We start from the raw sequence: 22,325 nt of genomic DNA, 5'->3' as shown, positions 1-22,325 counted from the left end.
ACAAACCGATAAACTCCCCCTCATGTCCCTTCATGTCCCTCATGCTGAGCCACTAAAGGAGTGGAGACTTTCTGTTGCGGCGTAGAAAGATCAAAGTTAGCCACCTGGGAGTTGATATAATCAATATCATCGTCTTAATAGCATCACAGTTATATATTTTACTGAAGTCATGCAGACCCAAGTTAAAATTAGAAACTCTACCGCTTTCAGTTTGTGTTTCTGGAACAGAAAACAAAGGATTTGACTAGTCCATCGGTCATTTTAAATGTTCTACAGGTTTTTGTTTTACATTTTACAGAAGGGTTTGTGTCTCATTATTTTATGGTCATGATGTCTGTGTGTTGCAGTTTGCCTGGGAACGGACATGAAGCTAGCTCTGCCCTCCAGCCTGGAAAATCACTATGAGACCCTGAGGCTGCTCTACACCGGCTGCCAGGTCGTCCACGGCAACCTGGAGATCACACACCTGAGCGGGAACCCGGACCTCTCCTTCCTGAAGGTACTTTGAGTCTTTAAGAAACAAAAAAATCATCCAAAAACAGATTTGTACGACAGTGTATTAGAGCCATTGTTGATGGATTTAAAAAAGGTAAATTTCAGCCAAAAAAGTCAGAAATTTTTATATTGATCTCAGAAATAAAACAAAGTGAAAATTTCAGAGTTTGAAAAGTATAAAATTTTATACTTTTGAAAATGCTATGATTTTCAAAAGTACATATTTTCACTAGTTTTCGAACTTTGGAAATGCCTATTTATTGTTCTAGGAACTTTCTGAGATGAATCTCAAATGTTCTGTTTGGTTTCTAGTAAATTTGACTTTCTGAACTGAACTTTTAGAAATTTTTCCTAGAAAATTTCTGATGTGATTTTCAAAATTTCTGAATTTCTTTCTTGTAAGTTTTCTACTTTTTGAATTCAAAAACTTTCATATATTTTCTAGAATATTTATTAAATTTAACCAAGTTTTGTTCTTACAAATAAAACATTTTACAAAGTTTTTTTTCTAGAAAAGTTTTGAAATTTATCTCTGTTTCAGATTTTTTTTTCTAGACAATGTAAAATTTTATTGAGTCAGAAATGTCCAAGTTTTTTCTAGAAAATTTCTGAGATGAGTTTCAAAATTTCAGATTTTTATCTTGCAAATTTTAAACTTTCTGACCTCAGAAATTTTCAAGTTTCTCATGAAAATTTCTGAAATTAATTTCAAGACTTCTGAGGTTTGTTTTTTTTTTTTTTAGCTTTTTTTCAAATATGGCCCTGCCATGTTCCCATACCTGGCAGATATGTTTTAAGTTGCTTTTGGTTGGCATTATTGGGCTCCATAGAAACTCTCCATGCTAAATGCTACTATAGCATTTAGCATGTTAGCATTGCTGCCAGTGTCTGTCTGTGTTTTCCATAAAGAATGTCGACCCTCTTTAGCTCAGTTAGCCAAAAAGATGGCAAATTAACATTAGCTTTACCACTCGTCATGCTAATGCAGCTAGGTGTTTGAATAACTTTATTAATACCTGACTTAAAAAAGGTTTTAAAAAAACTCCTAAAAAGATGGCAGCTAATATGTTGTGGTGAGGAATCCAGCTACACTTGAGATTTTAGGAAGAAACGTAATTAACTAATAATGTCTCTATCTTATAATTAATAAATGTTGGCTTTGTTAGCTCCATACTGACGACGTGTTGTTGAGTGTTGTTGTTAGCCTGAGCTAACAAGTGTGTGGTGTGTTCAATGCCTGGAAAACAGATAAAAGTTTTAGCTTTCAAATGAAGTCAATTCAAGTCATCAGCTGATTTCTCTGAACATCTTATCAAAAACGGAAGAAATATTTTCAGATCGCTTTTTTTAGTAAGTCTTCCTGTCTGTCGTCTCACTCCACAGGAAATCGTAGAGGTGCAGGGTTATGTACTCATTGCACACGTCTCGGTGAGCCTGGTGCCTTTGGACAACCTTCGGATCATAAGAGGAAGCCATTTTTACAACTCCAACTATTCGCTGGCTGTGCTGGACAATCAGGGGCTGAAGACGCTGCGACTTCGTAGCCTCAAAGGTCGTTTGTGTGACCTGTGTTTGTTTATGTTCGCTATAAGATTTGAAAAGTCACGTCTAATAGTTCTGGTGTCGTTTGTCCTGCAGAGATCCTGTTGGGCGGGGTGTCTATTTTGGGGAACCCCCAGCTGTGCTTCCCGGACCCGGAAAACATCATATGGAGGGACACTCTGGACGAACAGAACACCAGACTGCACCGCCTGCAGGCCCGAGCTCCCAACTGTGAGCTGCTAAATATCATACTCCTGCAGTGAAGCACCGAGACGATTAGGGCCATTGTCGACAGAAAACAGAGTGAATCTCTGCCAAAAAGTTTTAAAAAGTCTGAAATTTGCTAGAAACAAACTTAATCAAGATATCAAAGTTTTTGATTAAAACATTTCTTGGAAAAAAGTTACATTTTTATATAAAAATTCATAGAAACAAACATTGATATTCTGAGTTTGAAAAGTCAAGATTTTGCTAGAAACAACTCTGCAATTTTGATTTAAAAAATTTATTTAAAAAACTGGAATTTTGATGTAAAAATATGTTTTTAAAAAGTGAAAATTTCTGTTTGAAAAGTCAATAATTTCCTAGAAAAAACTCTTTTGTTGAGTCTGTATGCTCCACTTAATCGATTACTAAATTAGTTGACAATTATTTCTGCCATCGATTAATCACAAATAATTTGATTAATCGTTTCAGCCCTACTGTAATCCATCCATCCATCCATTTTCTGTTCACCCTTGTCCCTAATGGGGTCGGGAGGGTTGCTGGTGCCCATCTCCAGCTACGTTCCGGGCGAGAGGCGGGGTACACCCTGGACAGGTCGCCAGTCTGTCGCAGGGCAACACAGAGACATACAGGACAAACAACCATGCACACACACACTCACACCTAGGGAGAATTTAGATAGACCAATTGACCTGACAGTCATGTTTTTGGACTATGGGAGGAAGCCGGAGTACCCGGAGAGAACCCACGCATGCACAGGGAGAACATGCAAACTCCATGCAGAAAGACCCCGGCCGGGAATCGAACCCAGGACCTTCTTGCTGCAAGGCAACAGTGCTACCAACTGCGCCACTGTGCAGCCCCCTACTGTAATCCACAACTTGTAAAACCAGTTCATTTTAGTTTTCCGTCTTTGACATCTTTCTTGGTTCACATGTTAATCCAGGATCTTTTTCAAGGTTTTGTGTTAACCTACCGTCTTTTAGGAATTTATAACCTTTCTCATTCTTTCATCTGACATTTACTTTGTTTTTTCATAGTACTTTTTATCAAACGTCCTGGCGCAGCAGGTTGATACATTATCCTGTGACTTTCTGTTTTCTTCTGCTACTCAAGTATCGTTTCTCAGTGATCGGCTGAGAAACGTTGCAGAATCTGTTTTTTCTTTTTGTTGAAACTGTGATATTTATGAGCTCATTTTTCTGCCATTGCTTGTTTTTCTCCGGTTCAGGTCCAAGTTGTCATCCTGCATGTGGGAAGAGCTGCTGGGGGGAAACTGAGCAGGACTGTCAAACATGTGAGTTTCTATCTTCAGTCTTCACTGTAAAAAGTAAAATCTGACCAAGTATTTTTGGTCTAATTTCTAGAGCAAATATCTTAATAGACTTGAATGGAGACAAAAGGACGTAAAAGTAAATTTTCAGCAAGATATAGCAGCTTGTTGTAAGTCAATAGTCCCTTAACATTAATGAAAAATGCTAGCTTAATGAGCTTATTATTTCTTCCAAAACATGGGAAAGATGTATTGCTACAAGTGAAATAATCTGCCAGTGGAACTAGAACTGGGTTGCTAGGTAACGGGTTTGGCTTGCCTGGTGTTGTTAGGTAACGACAGAGTTGATTCCAGTTGATTGTGAAATAATCTCCCAGTGGAACCAGAACGTCTTCATCAATGTTAAGGAATTATTGACTTAATACAAGATCCTATATTTAGCTGAAAAGCTACTTGTAAGCTACTTTTCTTATTTCAAGTGAACTGAGATATTTGGACTAGAAACTAGACCAAAAATGCTTGGTGTTGATGGCGAAGCTGCAATATTTTAGCAATGGGTAATGAAACTGTTGCTTTTTTCCTGATTTTCAAAGTGACCAGAATAAACTGTGCGTCTGGCTGTCAGCGATGCAAAGGTCCTTTTCCTAACGACTGCTGTCACACGCAGTGTGCGGCCGGGTGCACTGGACCCAGAGACTCGGACTGTTTGGTAAATGACGCCATCTTCACTCTTTCTGTTTTATTTCTGCAGCCAGTACTTCACGTTTCCCCCCCCCTTGTTCTTCTTCTCAGGCATGCCGTCACTTCAACGATAGCGGAATGTGCAAAGAGAATTGCCCCCCACCCAACTTCTACGACCCCGTCACCTACCAGAGCAAACCCAACCCCAACAAGAAGTTGAGCTTTGGAGCCACCTGCGTCAAGACGTGTCCCTGTACGAACTGAGATTAGAAATCCAGCTCAAGACATTCAGAGACTCTGGGTTGCCCTTTGAACTCTGTCTCTCTCTCTGTTCAGATAACTACCTGGCCATGGAAGTGGCCTGCACTTTGAACTGTCCCCGAGCCAACAAGGAAGTCATCATCAAGCAGCCGGACGGCACTGAGATGCAGAAATGCGAAAAGTGTGAACCTGAATGCGCCAAAGGTGGGACGCTAATGCGTTGCTTTGCTAACACACATTGGTAGAGTGGAAAAATGTGACGTGCTCAAGCAAGATTTCAATTTTTATTCAAGTAAAACTGAAAAGCAGCCGACTAAGAAATTATTCGAATGAAAAAGTATTTGGCAAACTGCAAAAAGACAAAATCTTACAAAGTATTTTTGGTGTTTTTTCTAGTGCAGATATCTTGGCACACTTGAAATAGGACAAAATTAACTAATAAGTAACTTTATAGCTAGATATAGAAACTTGTTTAAAGTAAATAATTCCTTAATATTGATAAAGGTGTAGTTCCACTGGCAGATTGCTTGACTTATTTCACAAGAAACTGGCATTCCGCCGTTACCTAGCAACACCAGGCAAACCCAGCCCGTCACCTAGCAACCCAGTTCTAGTTCCACTGGCAGATTATTTCACTTATAAGAAGACATTTTCCCCATGTTATAAGTAAATATAATTTGAGACTCAAAAATGGATCAGCTACTGAGATAAAATTTTACAAAAAATATATAAATTGTTTAAAGATAAAAAAACCCTTAATTGTTTGGATATATGTTCCACACAGAACTCTTCAAGTGGCATAATTTTAGCTTCACGTTGTTCAAATTCTGTGAATTTAATTAAGCATCTTTTGCTATTCAATTATTAATTGTTTGAATCAAAGTATAATCTGCAGATTAAGTCAAGCAGAAAGGTTTGAGCTTTTCACATGTTGAAATTACTAGTGTTTGTTTAGCTGTAGATTCAGTTTTTGCTACAAATAAGTATTCAGTAAAGGGATATTTAATTCGTCAAAGCAAACTAATTACTTGCATCTTTTAATGTATTTCTATTATTGTATAAAAATGGTTTAAATGAAAAATTTGCAGAATATTCCATGTTTTATTCCAATTAGTCATCAGAATAATCAATATCTAAAATAACTGTTAGGTACAGCAATAACTTAAAACAATAACTTATTGCCCTCGTCAGAGGTGGGTGGAGTACCCCAAAATTGTACTCAAGTAAGAATATCTCTACTTCAACATGTTTTACTGAAGTAAAATGTAGCCATCCAATAAATGACTCAAGTAAGAGTAAAAAGGTATTTGGTAAAAAGTTTACTCAAGTACTGAGTAACTGATCAAGTTTTCAATCATTTAATATTTTAAAATTACATAAACAGGCAGATCAAGGTATAAAGTTAAGTGTAAATTTTGGTATTTTAAAGACCAAAATGACAGTAATTCATATAAGTAACAAAAAATAACAAAATCAGGCAAAATGAATTTTTTCCAAATCAGTTTCTTTCAATAAAAAAACTTCTGAAATTTTAATAAAAAACTGCAGGTGTGTGTCTGTTTCTGGTGAATTTCTGGTTAAAACTTGTTTGTTTTTCATTCAGTGGGTAGAAAATCCAGAAATTTTACTCGTGTAAGAGTAGAAATGACGTTACTCAGAAGGACAGAGAAGTAAAAATTATCATAAAAGTAAATTTTTCCTCAAGAGAGAAACTCAAGTAAACGCTGCCCGACTCTGCGCATTGTGACAAAAGTATAAGAACAAAAATCCTTCCAGCTGGAATAACTTTTCAAACACGCTTTGCCTCAACCAAAGGGGAAAAAACGATTAAAAGCGTCAAAAGGAGCAAAAATCTCCTCCAACGTTCTGCCACCGTGTTTACAGACGTTAGTCATTGTTGTTTCTGTGAATCTGCTTGGATTTAATTTTGTTCTCTCTAACTGGGTGATGTTGAACTTTTGCCACAGATTGCTACAGTCTGGGTATGGACAGCCTGGGCGTCGTGGACAACCACAGCGTTACCGTGGTGACGCCTGCTAATGTGGGTCAGTTCACCAAGTGTTCCAAGATCTTCGGAAGCCTGGCTTTCCGCGCTCAGAGCTTCGCCAGGTAAGGGGACAAAAACACGACATTAGTCATGAAATGAAACTGATTTTATCAGTGAATACCAGAAATGAAAACAGCTGTGATTGAAGAGAGCAAGGATGTCCCTCACTTGCTTGAAAATGCTTGTTCTCAAGGTTTGGAAAAGTGCTTCATTTCCATGAAAAGTCCTTGAAAGTTCTTGATATTCAGTTTTGTAATAAAGTGCGATCTAAACTTAAATTTTTTCACCTTCACTAGCAAAAGTTTAGAGTATCTAGTTGCCTAAAGGCAAATAAATATTAGTAAAAGGTAATGAAGTGCATTCTGTTTGATTGAATTTGGAAAATATTATTTACAGTTGAAAATGCACTGCAAAAACTCAAAAGTTTACCAAGAATGTTTGGTCCATTTTCTAGTGCAAATTTCTTAGAACAAACCTAACTTACAAGTAACTTTCAGTGACGTATAACAGCTTGTTTTAAGTCAATAATTGCTTAATGTTGATAAAAAATTTACTAGTTCAACCGGCAGGTAATTTTACTTATATAACAAGACATTTTTCCCATATTATGAGTAAAATAATCTGCTAATAGAACAAGTACTTTTTTTAGTCGGTATTGAGGAAATATTTTCTTAAAACAAGCTCCTATTTCTTGCTGAAAAGTTACGTGAAACTAACTTTTGCCCTATTTCAAGTGCACTAAGTAAATCAAAATCACTTGGTAAAGTTTTATGTTTTTGGATTATAGATAACAAAAATACATACATATTTTTTCAGTGTTGCTTTTATAACAGTTACATTTACCTAAATTATTTCTATTTGCTAAGTGCCAAAGAACTGAACAGAACGTTTTTTTTGTAACTTTTTCAAAAAAGTGTGTGCCAAAGAAACACTTTAAAACATTAAATTTTAGTATTATACGTTCCCTGCTGTAGAACGTAGAATACTGTCACCAGATATTAATGACATAAAATGGTGAATTTAAACGGTATTCTTTAGTTCATTTGTGTCGTTTTGATTGCCAAAGTGTGCTGCTGGAAAAGTTTGTAAACTTGCCTGGAAAATGCTTGAAAGGTGCTTGAATTTTACTGTGTGAAAAATGTACGAACCTTGTACACAGGCAGGGAAATAAATACAAATGTAATGCGCTGCAAAAAAACAAAATTTTACCAAGTATTTCAGGTCTATTTTGTAGTAAACTTGAAATAAGACCAAACTAACTTAAAAGTAACCTTTCAGTAAGATATAGGAGCTTGTTTTAAGTGAATAATTCTTTAATATTGATGAAAAGGGGAAATAATCTGCCAGTGGAACTAGAACAGGGTTGCTAGGTGACGGGTTTGGCTTGCCCGGTGTTGCTAGGTAACGGCGGAGTGCCAGTTCATTGTGAAGTAATCTGCCAGTGGAACTAGGACATGTTCATCAATATTAAGGACAACAAGCTCATATTGCTTGCTGAAATGTTAGTTGAAAGTTAGTTTTGTTTTATTTCAAGTCTATTTATGCTAGAAACTAGACAAAAATTATTGGGAGAAATTTTGTGTTTTTGCAGTGTAAACATTTAGTAACTGGAAACCTTTTTATTTCTGACATTATATCATAATAAAAGTGTTTATTTTTCTTATATTTTTTTTAATAATCCGTTCAGTTACACATTGCTCTGGACTTATAACTATAATATTTCTGTTGAAATGTTGCCCTTTCTGTAAAACATTTTTTTAAATATTCTATCTTTGTGAATCTATTTCTAATAAAGCATATTTCTATCTTTTTGTTGTCTCTTCGTCTTCGTTCAGGGACCCTGTGACCAACTCATCCGGCCTGACTTTGGAGCAGCTGAAAGGCTTCAGGAAGCTGGAGGAGATTGCAGGCATGTTTGGCTTTTACCTGCAAAACTTTTAAAGTTGCTGGACAAGGCCACTCAAAAGTCTCCAGTATTATCGTGATTTTTTGTTTGCAGGTTATTTGTACATCGACGCCTGGCCGGAGGAATGGAGCAACCTTTCTGTGTTTGAGAACCTCAAAGTGATCAGAGGCAGGATGCTCTACATGTAAGTTTACAGCTAGCATCGCTAACTGATGACTCAAGCCAAGCAAATTTTCTAGCAACTCTTTTTTAAATTCAGTTTTTTTAACAACCAGAGAAATCAGTAACTGTTATTTTATGAAAAATACATAAAACACACTGAAAAAATACAAGTATTCTTTGTGTTTCCGGTGAAAATATCGAAGTACACTTGAAATAAGACAAAAACTTTCAACTAATAGTATCGCACGTTGTAAATTAAATAATCTGCCAAGGTAGCCAGTATTTTTACATCAGTACAAATAAATTATTGACTTAAAAGAAGCTCCCATGTCTTGCTGAAATGTTTAGTTGAATGTTTTTGACTTTTTTTCAAGTGTGCTAAGATATTTGCACCAGAAACTAGACCAAAAATACTTTTTTGTGCGTTTTTGCGTCTTCTTCTATGGTATGTAAAAATGAACCCCGTTTTAAAGTGAATAAGACAGCATCCTTTTTCTAAATTCCTTTTATTTTTATTCTTGCTGTATCTCTGCTTCTTCTTTTGAATTCTTTGCAACTAGAAACCCAGAATCTGCGACGCTCGGCCATTTTGTGCCTAAATGGTTAAACTGAGACCCAGAAACACTGAATGCACTGAATGCCTGCCTTTTAAAGTCCATCCACTCACAGTGTCTCTTTGTTTGCATGTTTTCCCGTCTGGTAACGGTAATAAATGCTAATTATTAGCCAGCTCTGATGCTTTGACCAGCAGGAAATACCACAGTCTCTGGGAAGCGTTTTTATCGCAGCAGAATAAGTGAGGTGTGTTATTCGTTAACATACCAGGGTTGAGTAGTTTAGACGTTGATGTGTTTTCTGTTTTAGGGGCGTGTTTTCACTGGCAATCCAGAATCTGCGCATCCAGTCTCTGGGGCTGCGTTCGCTGCGCAGCGTCAGCGGAGGCCTGGTGTTGTTGTACAACAACTCTGAGCTGTGCTACACCGACTCTCTGCCCTGGGGGTCAATCCTGCATCCCACCGAGGGGCCGCAGCGCATCATCAGCCTCAACCAGGAACCCAAAGTGTGCGGTAGGTCAACCAAAATGGCTGGTCTGGAGCTCAACGCCCGTCGCTCACAAGTCATTGCAAAAAGTATTCACACCCGTGGAAGGTTTTAAAACTTTTTGTCCGTGAACTTCAGCGTGTTTTACTTGGATTTTATACGATAGAGCAACACTGTCATGTGATATTAAGACCCGACTAACAAAATAAAAAAATATAAAATTACTAGAATAAAGTCATAATGTTATGACTTTATTTTTGTGATATTACAACTTTATTTTCAAGTTATTATGACTATATTCTCAAAATATTGAGTTTATTCTTATGTTATTACGACTTTATTTTTGTATTAATTTCACTTTATTCTCATACAACGTAATATCGTAATATTATGACATTATTCTTATATTATTACAACTTTATTTTTGTATTAATTTTACTTAATTTTTATGCAACTTTATTCTTGTAAATTTATTATTTTTATTTTTTCTCTCTTAGTATGGCTCTAACACTATATCATACAACACAAAGCCAAACAAAGAGGAAAGAAAATAAACTGTGTTTTTTAAAATAAAAAATAAACAAATCTGAAAAGTGTGGTTTGCATTTGTATTTAGCCCACTTTCAATTCCAGGATCTGTTTTTTGTAAAAACTCAAACAGTGCTTGAAATCACATATTAAAAGGTGTTATTTGCTTCACTTGCTGTTTGTACTTCCAGAGGTGGAGGGACGTGTTTGCCATCCGCTGTGTAAGGGGGGCTGTTGGGGCCCGGGGCCCGGCCAGTGCGTGTCTTGCAAGACGTTCCAGCGAGGCACCGTGTGTGTGGAGCAGTGTGACGTCTATCAGGGGTAAAGGTCGTCCAAACATCATGTCTGCTTGGATACTTTAACATTCAAGTAAATTAATGGGAAGGGTTTTAAAAACATGATGAGAGGTAATGATGATATTACAGTCTCTATCTAATGCAGGTAACTCTGGTTGAGACATCTAATAGCATCATGTAGCTGAATCCAGACTGTGGTTTGGGATGTGATCTTACACCCTTTGCATCCTTTCTGTTGCAGAAATGTTCCTGAATACATTGATGGGTTTTTGTGCAAAACCTGTCATGATGAGTGTCGACCTCTGAACGCCTCTGCATCCTGCCACGGCCCAGTAAGACGCCATACCATACAACACCACAACATACCACAGTTTACCATACCGTACACCATGTATCATACCGTACAACACAACAAGCCATACTGTTTACCATACACCATGTTTTATAATATATACCACACGCTATATACCATACACCATACACCTTACCATAGCATACCATGCCATAGGTTACAATATACCATATCATTCCGTACCTTAACATATTATTCCGTACTATAACATTTACCATTCTATATCATTCCATACAATATATCATATCATGTAACACGCCATACCGCTTGGTGTTGTGTAATTTTATGTTTTTGTTATGTAAAGCACCTTGAACTACTTTGCTGCTGAAATATAAATAAACTTGATTGATTGATTTACCATATACCATGTAATATACTGTACCTTACATCAGGGGTCCCCAAGTCCAGTCCTCTAGAGCTACCATACGTTGTTTTTCATCCTGGTCCTCAAGGCACACTACCCTACATGTTTTGGATATCTTCCTGCTTTAGCACACCTGATTTCAGTTGATGACCAATTAACAGACTCTCGCTGAACTGCAATTATCTGAATCAAAGGCACCTGCACACATGCAGGGCAGTGTGCCTTGCAGACCAGGGTTGGGGAAACACTGGCATATACCGTACCATACACCACACCATACAATATAGCATACTATACCAGGACATGCAATAACATAAACATGTATTATAATGCATGTTTGTTATAGCTGTTATAGCAATACAGTATAATGCATTATACTGTATTGTACCATACTGCAGTTTAACATACTGTTGTACTATTCTAAGCTATATTATATGATGCTATGCTATACTATTATTGGATTGAGTTTATATTGTGTTTTTCTAGTCCCATCGACCATTAAGCTACATTCACCCAGTGACATTCACAAACGAGCGCACATTTATACACTGATACGCAGATTGATAGGCATCCTTGCCTGGGGGGTAAGGCACTTAGCCTCTGTTGGGAAGTCATGTTTGTGGTCAAGTGAGGTTATGTTTTTAAATGAGTTCTCATTTCACTTTAAACCTTCCTCTGCCTCCAGGGTGCAGACGACTGCACCGAGTGTCTCCACTATCAGGATGAAAAGATTTGTGTGGAACGTTGTCCCAGCGGAGTGAAGGAAGATCAACAAACTGTGTGGAAATACAGCAATGAAACGCGACACTGTCTGCCCTGCAACACTAACTGCACACTGTCGTGAGTGAACACACACATCCAGTCTGAGAAACCCAAGCAAACACACCGAACATGTGACAGTAAGTCACACCAAGACTCTCTCGTTTCAGCTGCACCATGATGGATGAGAGAGGCTGCCCCATTGATACCAGGACTGGGTAAAATCACGCTTTTGATGCTGCTTTAAGAGTGTCTTAAGGATGCCTGAATCCCTCAAAATGCTTGAATTTCAAATATTTTCAAGGTCTTATAAGAGCACTGCAAGAATACTGAATAAAGTGCTTGATACTAAAACTAAAGGGTTTTTGTATTTTGTGCTGCTACCATACTGCAGTATAACATACTGTTCTACTATTCTAAGCTATATTATAGTATGCTATGCTATACTATTATTGGACTGAATTTATATTGTGTTTTTCTACTCATATTGACCATTAAATGCTCTTTACACCAAGCAGTTGGCTGCTAGCTAACAATTGTAAAATTAAACACAGCTAAAATGGACAATGTTAATAATAACAGTTAAAATCGTACACAAAACATAGCAGAATTACTCATGAAGCAATGTATATTATTAAATTTGTCTAAAATATATGTTAAAGTATCACATTTGTAAAGAAAACAGAGCTGATCCTAATACATACCTCAGTTACAAACGGCAACAGAAAAAAAGTGGGAGGAGCTTTCAGTTATTGGTTACTATGGCAACCACCAACTGCCAAGGGCGCCTTTAACTTATTACACTAATAAATGTCTGGAGAAACAACTTGACTAAAGAAAATAAAATCAAAGAATAAATAAACACATTTTAAGTTAAAATAAAACCCTGTTACATATGCGAACTGTATGTAAACTCTCACCAGAACAGAAAATATTGGTGTCATCAGCAAATGATATAAATCTTATACATGTCAATATGAACAGTTTGGGACCTAAAACTGATCCTTGAGGAGCACCACAATATATGTCCATATTAGAACCTTTGAAGTTCTCCTAAACGTCTCCTCTCTGTTTAGTTCGACCACAACCGTCGCTGCTGCAGTCGGTGGAGTCGTGCTCTTCCTCATCTTGCTGGGTCTGCTGGTCTTTTATCTGAAGAGACAGAAGAAACTGAAGAGGAAGGAGACCATGAGGAGGTACCTGCAGGAACAGGAGGTGAGCGCTGGCAGTGATTGGATCACAGTTTGCTTGGGTTTTTCTTTTCTTTGTACAGTTCAGACTGATATTGTGTTTAATCTGCGGCGTGTTTCCTCGGTGCAGCTGGTGGAGCCGTTGACGCCGAGCGGCGCGTCTCCAAACCAGGCTCAGATGCGAATCCTGAAAGAGACAGAGTTGAAAAAGCTCAGGCCTCTGGGTGCGGGGGCCTTTGGGACTGTCTATAAGGTATGCACACTTCATGTTTTGTGTTTTTTGTTCTGTTTATATTTAAAATGACCTTTTCTTTCCAAAAATATTTGCTGTGTTAGGGGGTGTGGGCTCCAGAAGGAGAACACATAACAATACCGGTGGCCATTAAAGTCTTGAGGGAGAACACTTCACCGAAAGGCAACAAAGACATTCTTGATGTGAGTTAAAAACAGATTAGAGCAAATATGTCATACTCAACCAATATAGCTTTTTATGAGGTCCTCTACACTCCAGGTACTAAATTACATCAATCAGTCCTTCCAGTTTTCTCAGAAATTCAACTGATTCCCGCATTTTTTTAAATTTTATTGCTAATGCATGCTTGAATTTTTTTTTTTTTTAATTGTCGGGTTTAGTAGTGCTAGCATCCACCTGCATAGCAAAAAACACAAATCTTGTGTATTTGTGGTTCAGTTTCTAGTGAAAATATCTTAACACACTTGAAATAAGACAAAGCTAAGAAATACAAGCTTATTTTATGTCAATAATTTCTTAATATTGATAAAAAAGTGCTAATTCCACTGGAACATGGAAAAATGTTTTGCTATAAATGAAATAATCTACCAGTCCAACTAGAACTGGGTTGCTAGGAGATGGACTGGGCTTGGCTGGTGTTGCTAGGTAACGGCACAACTCCAGTTGATTGTAAGATAAGCGAAATAATCTGCTAGGTGATTAGTTTTTAGTAGTTTTTCATCAATATTAAGGAATTATTTTCTTAAAACAAGCTCCTACTTGTTGCTGAAAAGCTGTGTATACATTAGTTTTGTCTTATTTTAAGTGGACTAAGATAATTGCACTAGAAATGGATCAAATATACTTGGTAAGATTTGAGTTTTGTGCAGTATTTCTCACTTCTACTACACTGCTACTTCAGCCTTACTTGATGTCAAGTTATTGTCTGGTATCGATATGACGAGTAACAAGAAGTCACATGTAACGTAAGCAAAACGTATAGCAACATTTCTTGCAAATATTTCTAATTTAGCACAATATTTATGAGTTTGATTGAAAACAAATCACAATATCTTGTTGGGACTGATCAATGTGAAAACATGTTCAGTATTTAATATTAAGAACTATTTATGCAGAGACAGCTATTTATTAAGATTTTAAGATTATGTTACCAATACATTCTGGCGCAACCGTCCCTTTGGGGTCATTCATGATCTTGATGTGACCCAAAATGAAAATGTGTTTTCGGGTCAGAATCCTGCAGCATCTCCTGTCTGTTTGCTCCCAGGAGGCGTTTGTGATGGCGTCGGTCACCAGCCCTTACGTGTGTCGCCTCCTGGGGATTTGCCTGACGTCCGCCGTGCAGCTGGTCACTCAGCTCATGCCGTACGGCTGCCTCCTCGACTACGTCAGGGAGAACAAGGATCGTATCGGTTCCCAGTACCTCCTGAACTGGTGTGTCCAGATTGCCAAGGTACCTTTAGATAACGACTCTCTAGTATTTCCGTCTTTGGCCTTTGCTTCGGCTCCAGCTTGATGGATCTGTGTATTGGTGTAGGGGATGAATTATCTGGAGGACATTCGGTTGGTCCACAGAGATCTGGCCGCCCGCAACGTTCTGGTGAAGAACCCAAACCACGTGAAGATCACCGACTTTGGCCTGGCCCGTCTGCTGGACATAGACGAGACAGAGTATCACGCGGATGGAGGAAAGGTGAGGCTGGACTACGATACCAAACCACAACATCAGAACTTCAGCTTCCATTTCTTATCTGGTGTTCCTGGATTTAAAGGTGCCGATTAAATGGATGGCTTTGGAGTCTATTCTGCACAGGAAGTTCACCCATCAGAGTGACGTCTGGAGCTACGGTCAGTGTTACTTAGACGTTTTCACACCTTGGTTCGGTTGGGGACCAAAGATGCAACATTTGTTACATTTCCAGCTGGCATGTTTCGTTTTTAAATTGTGTCAAATGAACCAAAATAATTGAGAAACCTGTTGTCCTCCTCACCTGTGGGGAACTACTGAAGGAAATGACATAGAAACCTCTGAAGAAAACACTGAGCGCCAACTTCCTTCTTCACAAAATGTAACCAAAAATGGAGTAGTATTAGATTTTAGTGGTTGTAGGTAAATAAACACAAGCCATTTTTCCCTCTAACACTATTTTGTTTTAGTTGTATTTACCCAGAATGCCCTGCACTCTTAATCGTCTTCCTGCTTTTGCTGTGGCCTCCGGTCCGCTTGGCGTTCACATACGCATTTGAACTGCACTAGAGTTCACTTCAACAGAATTGAGACGGAAGTTTTTAGACGGACTAGAGTTCAAATTCGGATTCACACCTCCGCAAATAAACTTTCTAGGCAAACACACTAGAGTTAGATTAAAGCGGATTAAACAGGATTGCTGTGAACGCACCCTTGTAGTTTAGAGTAAAGGCATTTTCACACCTCATGGTCCAGACCCAGTTTGATTGGGGAACAAATTTACAACATTTGTTACATTTTCAGCTGGTGTGGTCCTCCTTCACACTGCACTGTGTCAAACACAAAAAATTATTTGAATCATCTGTTCCCCTTCTTACCTGTGATGGCGCTGCACCAAGAACCACTGAAGGAAATTACTCAAAAACCTCGAAAGAAGACAAGAGCACAACTCCCTTCTTCACGAAATTGTCAACTTTTAGTACATGTAGGATTTCTATTTTGTCTTTAGCAAAAGATCAGGAGCCATTTCTCCCGGAAACGTTAGACTCACTCGTTTGATTTGGTTGTATTTACCCAGAATGCCTGTGCTGTAGTCCATTTCCTGCTTTTGGAGCGGCCTCTGGTCCGCTTGGCTTTCACATATTCATTCATTCCAACCGCACCAGAGTTCACTTTCCACCAAAAGAGACCGAGGTTTGTAGGCAGACCAGAGTTTGTGTTTTTGTCTGCATCAGAGTTCAGTTGCGAACTTTCTATTTCTTACTACTTACATGTGACCAAGGTTTGTTCAAAGTGGATTCTTCCCAGAGGTGTAGAGATGTCTGATGACAAACCAAACTCTGTCGTTTTCAGGGGTGACTGTTTGGGAGCTGATGACGTTCGGCTCCAAGCCGTACGATACCATTGCGGCGAGGGAGATCCCAGATCTGCTGGAGGGAGGAGAGCGGCTTCCTCAGCCCCCGATCTGCACCATAGACGTCTACATGATCATGGTCAAATGTGAATACGGCACCAACCAAGTCGTTCATTTACTGCCCTGGAGGGTAAAAAAAGTTTACGCTTTGATTTCTAGCAATCTAGCAATTTTCTGTTTGCTTTGCAGGCTGGATGATTGATCCAGACAGCAGGCCCAAGTTCAAAGATCTGGTTCAGGACCTTAGCGCCATGGCGAGAGATCCGTCTCGCTACTTAGTCATTCAGGTAAACTTCACTAAGGCTGCAAATGTTTAACTTCCTGGTGTCTGTACTATCGTAATATATCTTATTTTTTGTTGCTGTGTTCCTGCAGTAAACGTAATACAAATGAACGTTGGTAACTTTAAGGTTTTTGAAAATCATTTGATTGAGTCTCCCTTTTTTCCAGGATAACAAGCTACAGCAAAGACTTAAAAAATTAAAATTTGTTTTGAATTTACTGTGGATTTTCTCACACAGAATTAGAATTATAAATACAGACTGATATATTTACAGCCCCACTCGACGAATCACTCGAATCGTGATTATTAAAATAATCGTCAACTAATCAACAAATTTAGTAATCAATTAATTGTTAACTGATGTATACAGGCTCAAAAAACGCTAACTTATTGAGAGCAGGGATTGAGCTTAAATTGTGCAATAAAGGTGAAAAAAGGCGTCCTGACCAGAACTTTCTGCTCCTCCAGAACGACGAGCAGATGAGCTCCTGCAGCCCGGTGGACAGCCAGTTCTACCGGATGCTTCTGGAAGAAGGCGAGAACATGGGGGACATGATGGATGCCGAGGAGTACCTGGTACCGCAGCCCAACCTGTTCCCCAGAACCAGGGGCGACCAGGCCCAAGCCAGCGGCCCGATCCGCCACCAGTCCTACCGGGTCAGTGGGGAACGCAGACCTGCTTTAACTGGATCCCAGTTTGAGTCAGAAGGGTTACTGGTTTCATCCATCCATCCATCCATCCAACATTCCCTCCCTCGCTCCCTCCCCAACATGGCCGTCTTTGTTACAGTATCTCTTTGTCTCTAATGAATAACGGTGATGATGAAACTCCATTGTTTCTGTTTTTCTCAGTTAATCGAAGCTGTAAATGTCCGAACTTGTAAACAAATATCAGTTTTATTTTCATCACCTTTAAAGTGTTTCTTTCCTGCACCAACAGAGCAAAGATCTGGATGGTGAGCCCTTGAACCCTGGTGGACCTCAGAGCATGTACTCATCTCTGAGTACTTTGGGCCGCGGCCAGTGCCCCACCCTGCCAGTGGGAGCAAGCATGTCCAACGGCCTGTGGCCCCAGTTGGCTCGCACCATTTCAGCAGGAGGCCAGTCTGACTCCGTCTTCTTGGATGCGACTCCAGACGGACATTTCTTATCGCCGTGCAGCCCTGGACGCTACTGCAAAGACCCCACCTACCCCAGAGGGAGCCAGTGTGACCTGGAAACCGATGAGATGGACGGCTTTCATCATCCTAATCACCTTCATCACTCCCTGCCCAGGAGGAGTCACGCCCACAGTCAGAGACCAGCCATGCCAGGTGAGCAGAGGAAAACACAGCAAAGTGTTGAGTAAAGTCTTAACATTTCCTCAAGAGCAGCTACAGGCTGTATGTCTCTGTTCATGGAGAATTAAGTGTTTTATTTTTCTATTGGGAACTTAAGAGGTTCCTGTTTTGTTATATTTTATGAATATGTTTAATTTTAACACTGAGAGAAAACCACAGTTTTTTGTTTGCTTGGTCAGTGTTGACTAATGTTCAAAGGTTTTTTTTCAGCATATTATGAAAAATTTTGTAATTTATGTTATGAAGAAATAGTCAGCCCTACTGACACAAGAGAAAACTCAGGTTTTTAAGAAAATGGCCGCTGTTTGTTGATGGATAAGATCAATAAACTTTGGATTAACTCATTAATCGTTAACTTGCAGCCCTAGTCAATGTCTCTGAGAGATTTGTCTGAATTTCTGACTCTCTTCATTCGTCGTTCAGAGTACGTGAACCAGGAGATGCTGGATCCCAGACCGGCGATCCCTGAGCGACCCACTACGCTCCCACGTAAAGGCTCCAAAGTGGACCGACGGCTCCCCAACGGTCTCGGGTCCGGCCACAGCGTTGAGAACCCAGGGTACCTAATTCCCGTCAACTCCGCCTGCCCCGCCTTCGACAACCCGTACTACCTGGACCTCGGGGACAAAGCCAACGGCGCTCCGCCGGGAGCGGCGGGAGACGGCGCCGCGACCCAGGAGAGCAAAGGAAACATCACCAGGCACGTCAACGGGTTCATCACCCCCACTGCGGAAAACCCAGAGTATCTCGGACTTGCAGACACTTGGACTGGTCACACTTGAGGAGGAGGAACAGGAACTGCAGGAGTTGCAGATTGAGTTCTTCTAAGGGAGGAATGAAAAAAAGGGAAGACGGTTTGTTTTGTGACGGATCTGAGTGGGTCCTTGTTAGAATGTGAGCACATCAATTTGAGGCCGACTATCAGAAAACTCACTGTTGACTCCAGCGCAGTGTAGCATTAATATGGTGTCTATGACATCGTGTGAATTCATCAACAACTTGGGACGCTTTGGTGAAAAACTCATCCCAGTACGACGAGAGTCTGACGATCGGACAACCATTCGACTGTTTTTCAGTTTTTCTTCACTGTTTAATTAATTTTCAGGCTTTTTTTTCACTACATATGAAGCAGTTTTTGTATTTTCTTTCTCAACTACCACAGACTAAACAACCCAAGATGCGCATTGAGGATGGTGTTTAGCATTCTGGTCACATTCGACGAAGGTCTCTAGTGCCCTCAAAGCCATTTTGTCTCAAACAGAGAAGGCCCTTGCAGCCCATCTGGCCTTTGGGTATGCTCCCTGAAAGAAAGGCATCCTGTATGGTGAAGACAGCAGCTTTGTGCCGCTCAGACGTATCGGACCGCAGCTACTTTGCTGGGTCCGAGTAGACTTCATAAGCTAATGCATATTAAAGTCAACACTTACCCAAGAATCTCTGCATATTCCAAGCCAGTGAGCCACTCTCTTCAAGTTGGAAAGGGCATTTCACAAAAAGTTGGAAGAGATTTCCGTTAGGATGCAAAAAAAGCATTCAGAGGAGACAAAAAACCGCCCCTCTGCTCCGTTTGGATAATCAATGCATGGTGCAAATTCCACTCGCTGAGAACAGCCAGTTAATATCCATCCATTTTCTGTTCACCCTTTGTCCCTAATGGGGTAGGGAGGGTTGCCGGTGCCTATCTCCAGCTACGTTCCGGGCGAGAGGCAGCCAGTTAATAATCGACCTTTTTTTTTTTTCACTCTACACTGCAAAAACACAAAATCTTACCAAGTAAGTTTGGTCTAGTTTCTAGTTAAAGTATCATAGTTCACTTGAAATAAGACAAAAGTAACTTAGAAGTAACTTTTCAGCAAGATATAGGAGCTTGTTTTAATATAATAGTTACCTAACATTGTTGAAAAAATACCAATACTACTGGCAGATTATTTAATTTATAACATAGGAAGAGCTTTTGTTATAAGTGACGTAATCTGCCAGCGGAACTAGAACTTGGTTGCTAGGAGACGGGCTGGGCTCGGCAGGCGTTGCTAGGTAACGCTGCAGTTCCAGTTGATTGTGAAATAATCTTCCAGTGGAACTAGCACTTTTTCCATCAACATTAAGGAATTATTTTCTTAAAACAAGCTTCTATATATTGCTGGAAAGTTACTTGTAAAATAGTTTTTCTTATTTTAAGTGTACATAGACATTTTCATTAGAAATAGACCAAAAATACTTTGTAAAATTTGAGTTTTTTGCTGTGTGCCGGTGGCAGTATTTCTTACTTCTGCTACACTGCTTGATGCCTTCCTTGATGTCACGATATAATCCGCAGTCGATATGACGAGAAACAAAAAGTTACATTTAACATCATACATAAGCGCATTTATAGCACTTATTTTTAAATTAGCATCAGTACTTTTGTTCTAGTTTCTAGGGAAAATATCTGAGTACATTGAAATAAGACAAAACTATCTTAAGAATAGCTTTTCAGCAAGATGTAGGAGCTTGTTTTGGGTAAATAATTCCTTAATATCGAAGAAAAAGTTCTAGTTCCACTGGCAGATTATTTCACTTATAACAAGACATTTTTCCACGGCATAAGTAAAATAATCTACCAATGTAACTAGAACCTTTTTCATCAATACTCAGCAAATACTGGATTAAAAGAAGCTCCTATATCTACTGAAAAGTTACTTGTAAGTTACTTTTGTCTTATTTGAAGTGAAGTGAGATATTTGCACTAGAAACTGGACCAAAAATACTTGGTGGGATTTTGTGTTTTTGCAGTGTAGCTGGTTTTTGACTCGGTCAATGGAGTCTTTGTTCTCATAGTCGATGTTTTCCTTCCTCACGTCTTTGGAGAAGAAAGTAGCGACATACTGACTGTACAACTATTACTACTGATCTGCATCCCTTTTAAACCCCTCTGAGGTGATTGTGTTTTCCTTAAAGGATGTTGTCAGTCGGAGACTCAGATATTTCCTGAATGTATCTCACCCACCATGTTTGCGTTAGATTTTATGTTTAATACGGGTTTTGAAGAGTTTCGTTCCAGAATTACGTCTTTAAGATTTCTAAATACTTTAGTATGTAACATATCAGGGATTTGCTTTTAACACATTCAGTTTTTACCATTTTTAAAAAATATATTACATAAACAATGTATTAATTAGGGAGGAAAAAGACTTCATACAGATGCAGAAAAATGTGTTGCCTCGTTTGGTAAAGATGTTTAAAAACTACCTAAAAAGTAAAAATAAATTAAAGGAAAAACATATTTAGAAATAATTGTGTTTCATAAAATCACAGGTGGTTGCTGATACTTTAGATACTAATTTAGTAAAATCGAATGCGCTTTTGAAAGACATTAAGCCCCACAGCATCAGCAACTTTTCACCTGTAGATGGTGTTCAAAAACTGCAACGGTTACATTTATTTTATCCACAATTTTTTGAACCAGGGATTTTTTGTTAAAAACAACTAATTCAGTGTTACAACAGCAATAAAAGATAACAAAATATTAAGGCTTTTTACACATGTTGATTAGGGATTCTTGTTTCTACAAAGGTAAACTATTCTGACTTCGAAAGACCTGCACTGCAAAAACACAAAATCTCAAGTATTTTTGGTTTGGTTTCTAGTTAAAATATCTTAGTACACTTGAAAAAGGCAAAACTAACCTATGAGTGACTTTCCAGCAAGAAACAATAGGTTAAGCAAATAATTTCTTATTGATTAAAAAAATACTAGGTACACTGGTAGATTATTTCACTTATAACAATACATTTTTCTCATGTCATAAGTGAAATATGTTTTGCTGAAAAATTACTTGCAAGTTAGTTTTGTCTTTTTAAGTGTATATTTGAACTAGAAGCCAGACCAAAAATATTTGATAACAGTTTGTTTTTGCAGTGTAAACAGCAATTCTGGATTACCTTTCATGTTAAGTTTGAAAGGTGTGACTTTTTATTTAAAGTTTGCTAATATAATTTCTTTAAACAACATGGAAGGTGTTTAAATCTGGGCTAAAAAACATGCGTGCTGCAGATGTAGAGTAGTTTTATTATTATTTTGGACTGTGTTAAATAAAATCTCAATGGTTTTGTCTCTTTGTTGCAGCTAGCAATCATTTCATGTCGTTGCAAAATCACAACACGGTGTCTTTATTCAATCACGGGTTTTAGTGCAGTGGTCCGATTTGTACTAACAGTTCTGAGGATTTACCTACAAACTCATCCTCA

At 38.7% G+C, this 22,325-nt stretch overlaps 1 protein-coding gene across 2 annotated transcripts in view; it reads left to right on the top strand.

The window, feature by feature from the left end:
* erbb2 (erb-b2 receptor tyrosine kinase 2) overlaps window positions 1–19,620 on the top strand; it is a 29,467-nt gene extending 9,847 nt beyond the window's left edge. Inside the window, exons 2-27 of one of the 2 annotated variants that reach the window (XM_028029763.1) lie at window positions 348–499; window positions 1,879–2,047; window positions 2,134–2,268; window positions 3,494–3,559; window positions 4,129–4,244; window positions 4,328–4,469; window positions 4,553–4,681; window positions 6,445–6,586; window positions 8,360–8,433; window positions 8,524–8,614; window positions 9,457–9,659; window positions 10,353–10,482; window positions 10,699–10,789; window positions 11,859–12,013; window positions 12,103–12,150; window positions 13,009–13,147; window positions 13,253–13,375; window positions 13,459–13,557; window positions 14,643–14,828; window positions 14,913–15,068; window positions 15,148–15,223; window positions 16,416–16,562; window positions 16,666–16,763; window positions 17,228–17,416; window positions 17,694–18,072; window positions 18,523–19,620. In XM_028029763.1, coding sequence (XP_027885564.1) covers window positions 348–499; window positions 1,879–2,047; window positions 2,134–2,268; window positions 3,494–3,559; window positions 4,129–4,244; window positions 4,328–4,469; window positions 4,553–4,681; window positions 6,445–6,586; window positions 8,360–8,433; window positions 8,524–8,614; window positions 9,457–9,659; window positions 10,353–10,482; window positions 10,699–10,789; window positions 11,859–12,013; window positions 12,103–12,150; window positions 13,009–13,147; window positions 13,253–13,375; window positions 13,459–13,557; window positions 14,643–14,828; window positions 14,913–15,068; window positions 15,148–15,223; window positions 16,416–16,562; window positions 16,666–16,763; window positions 17,228–17,416; window positions 17,694–18,072; window positions 18,523–18,881 — 3,794 coding nt within the window. In that variant the 3' untranslated portion in view covers window positions 18,882–19,620. The remainder of the gene's footprint in view (window positions 1–347; window positions 500–1,878; window positions 2,048–2,133; window positions 2,269–3,493; window positions 3,560–4,128; window positions 4,245–4,327; window positions 4,470–4,552; window positions 4,682–6,444; window positions 6,587–8,359; window positions 8,434–8,523; window positions 8,615–9,456; window positions 9,660–10,352; window positions 10,483–10,698; window positions 10,790–11,858; window positions 12,014–12,102; window positions 12,151–13,008; window positions 13,148–13,252; window positions 13,376–13,458; window positions 13,558–14,642; window positions 14,829–14,912; window positions 15,069–15,147; window positions 15,224–16,415; window positions 16,563–16,665; window positions 16,764–17,227; window positions 17,417–17,693; window positions 18,073–18,522) is intronic. The other variant, XM_028029772.1, reaches the window with a different exon arrangement.
* Window positions 19,621–22,325: the final 2,705 nt, after the last annotated feature.

The sequence above is a fragment of the Xiphophorus couchianus genome, chromosome 2 (genome assembly GCF_001444195.1).
Source record: "Xiphophorus couchianus chromosome 2, X_couchianus-1.0, whole genome shotgun sequence".
NCBI classification, from domain to species: Eukaryota; Metazoa; Chordata; class Actinopteri; order Cyprinodontiformes; family Poeciliidae; genus Xiphophorus; species Xiphophorus couchianus.
The sequence above is the reverse complement of the archived record's forward strand: the minus strand, read 5'-3'. Positions and strand labels throughout refer to the sequence as shown.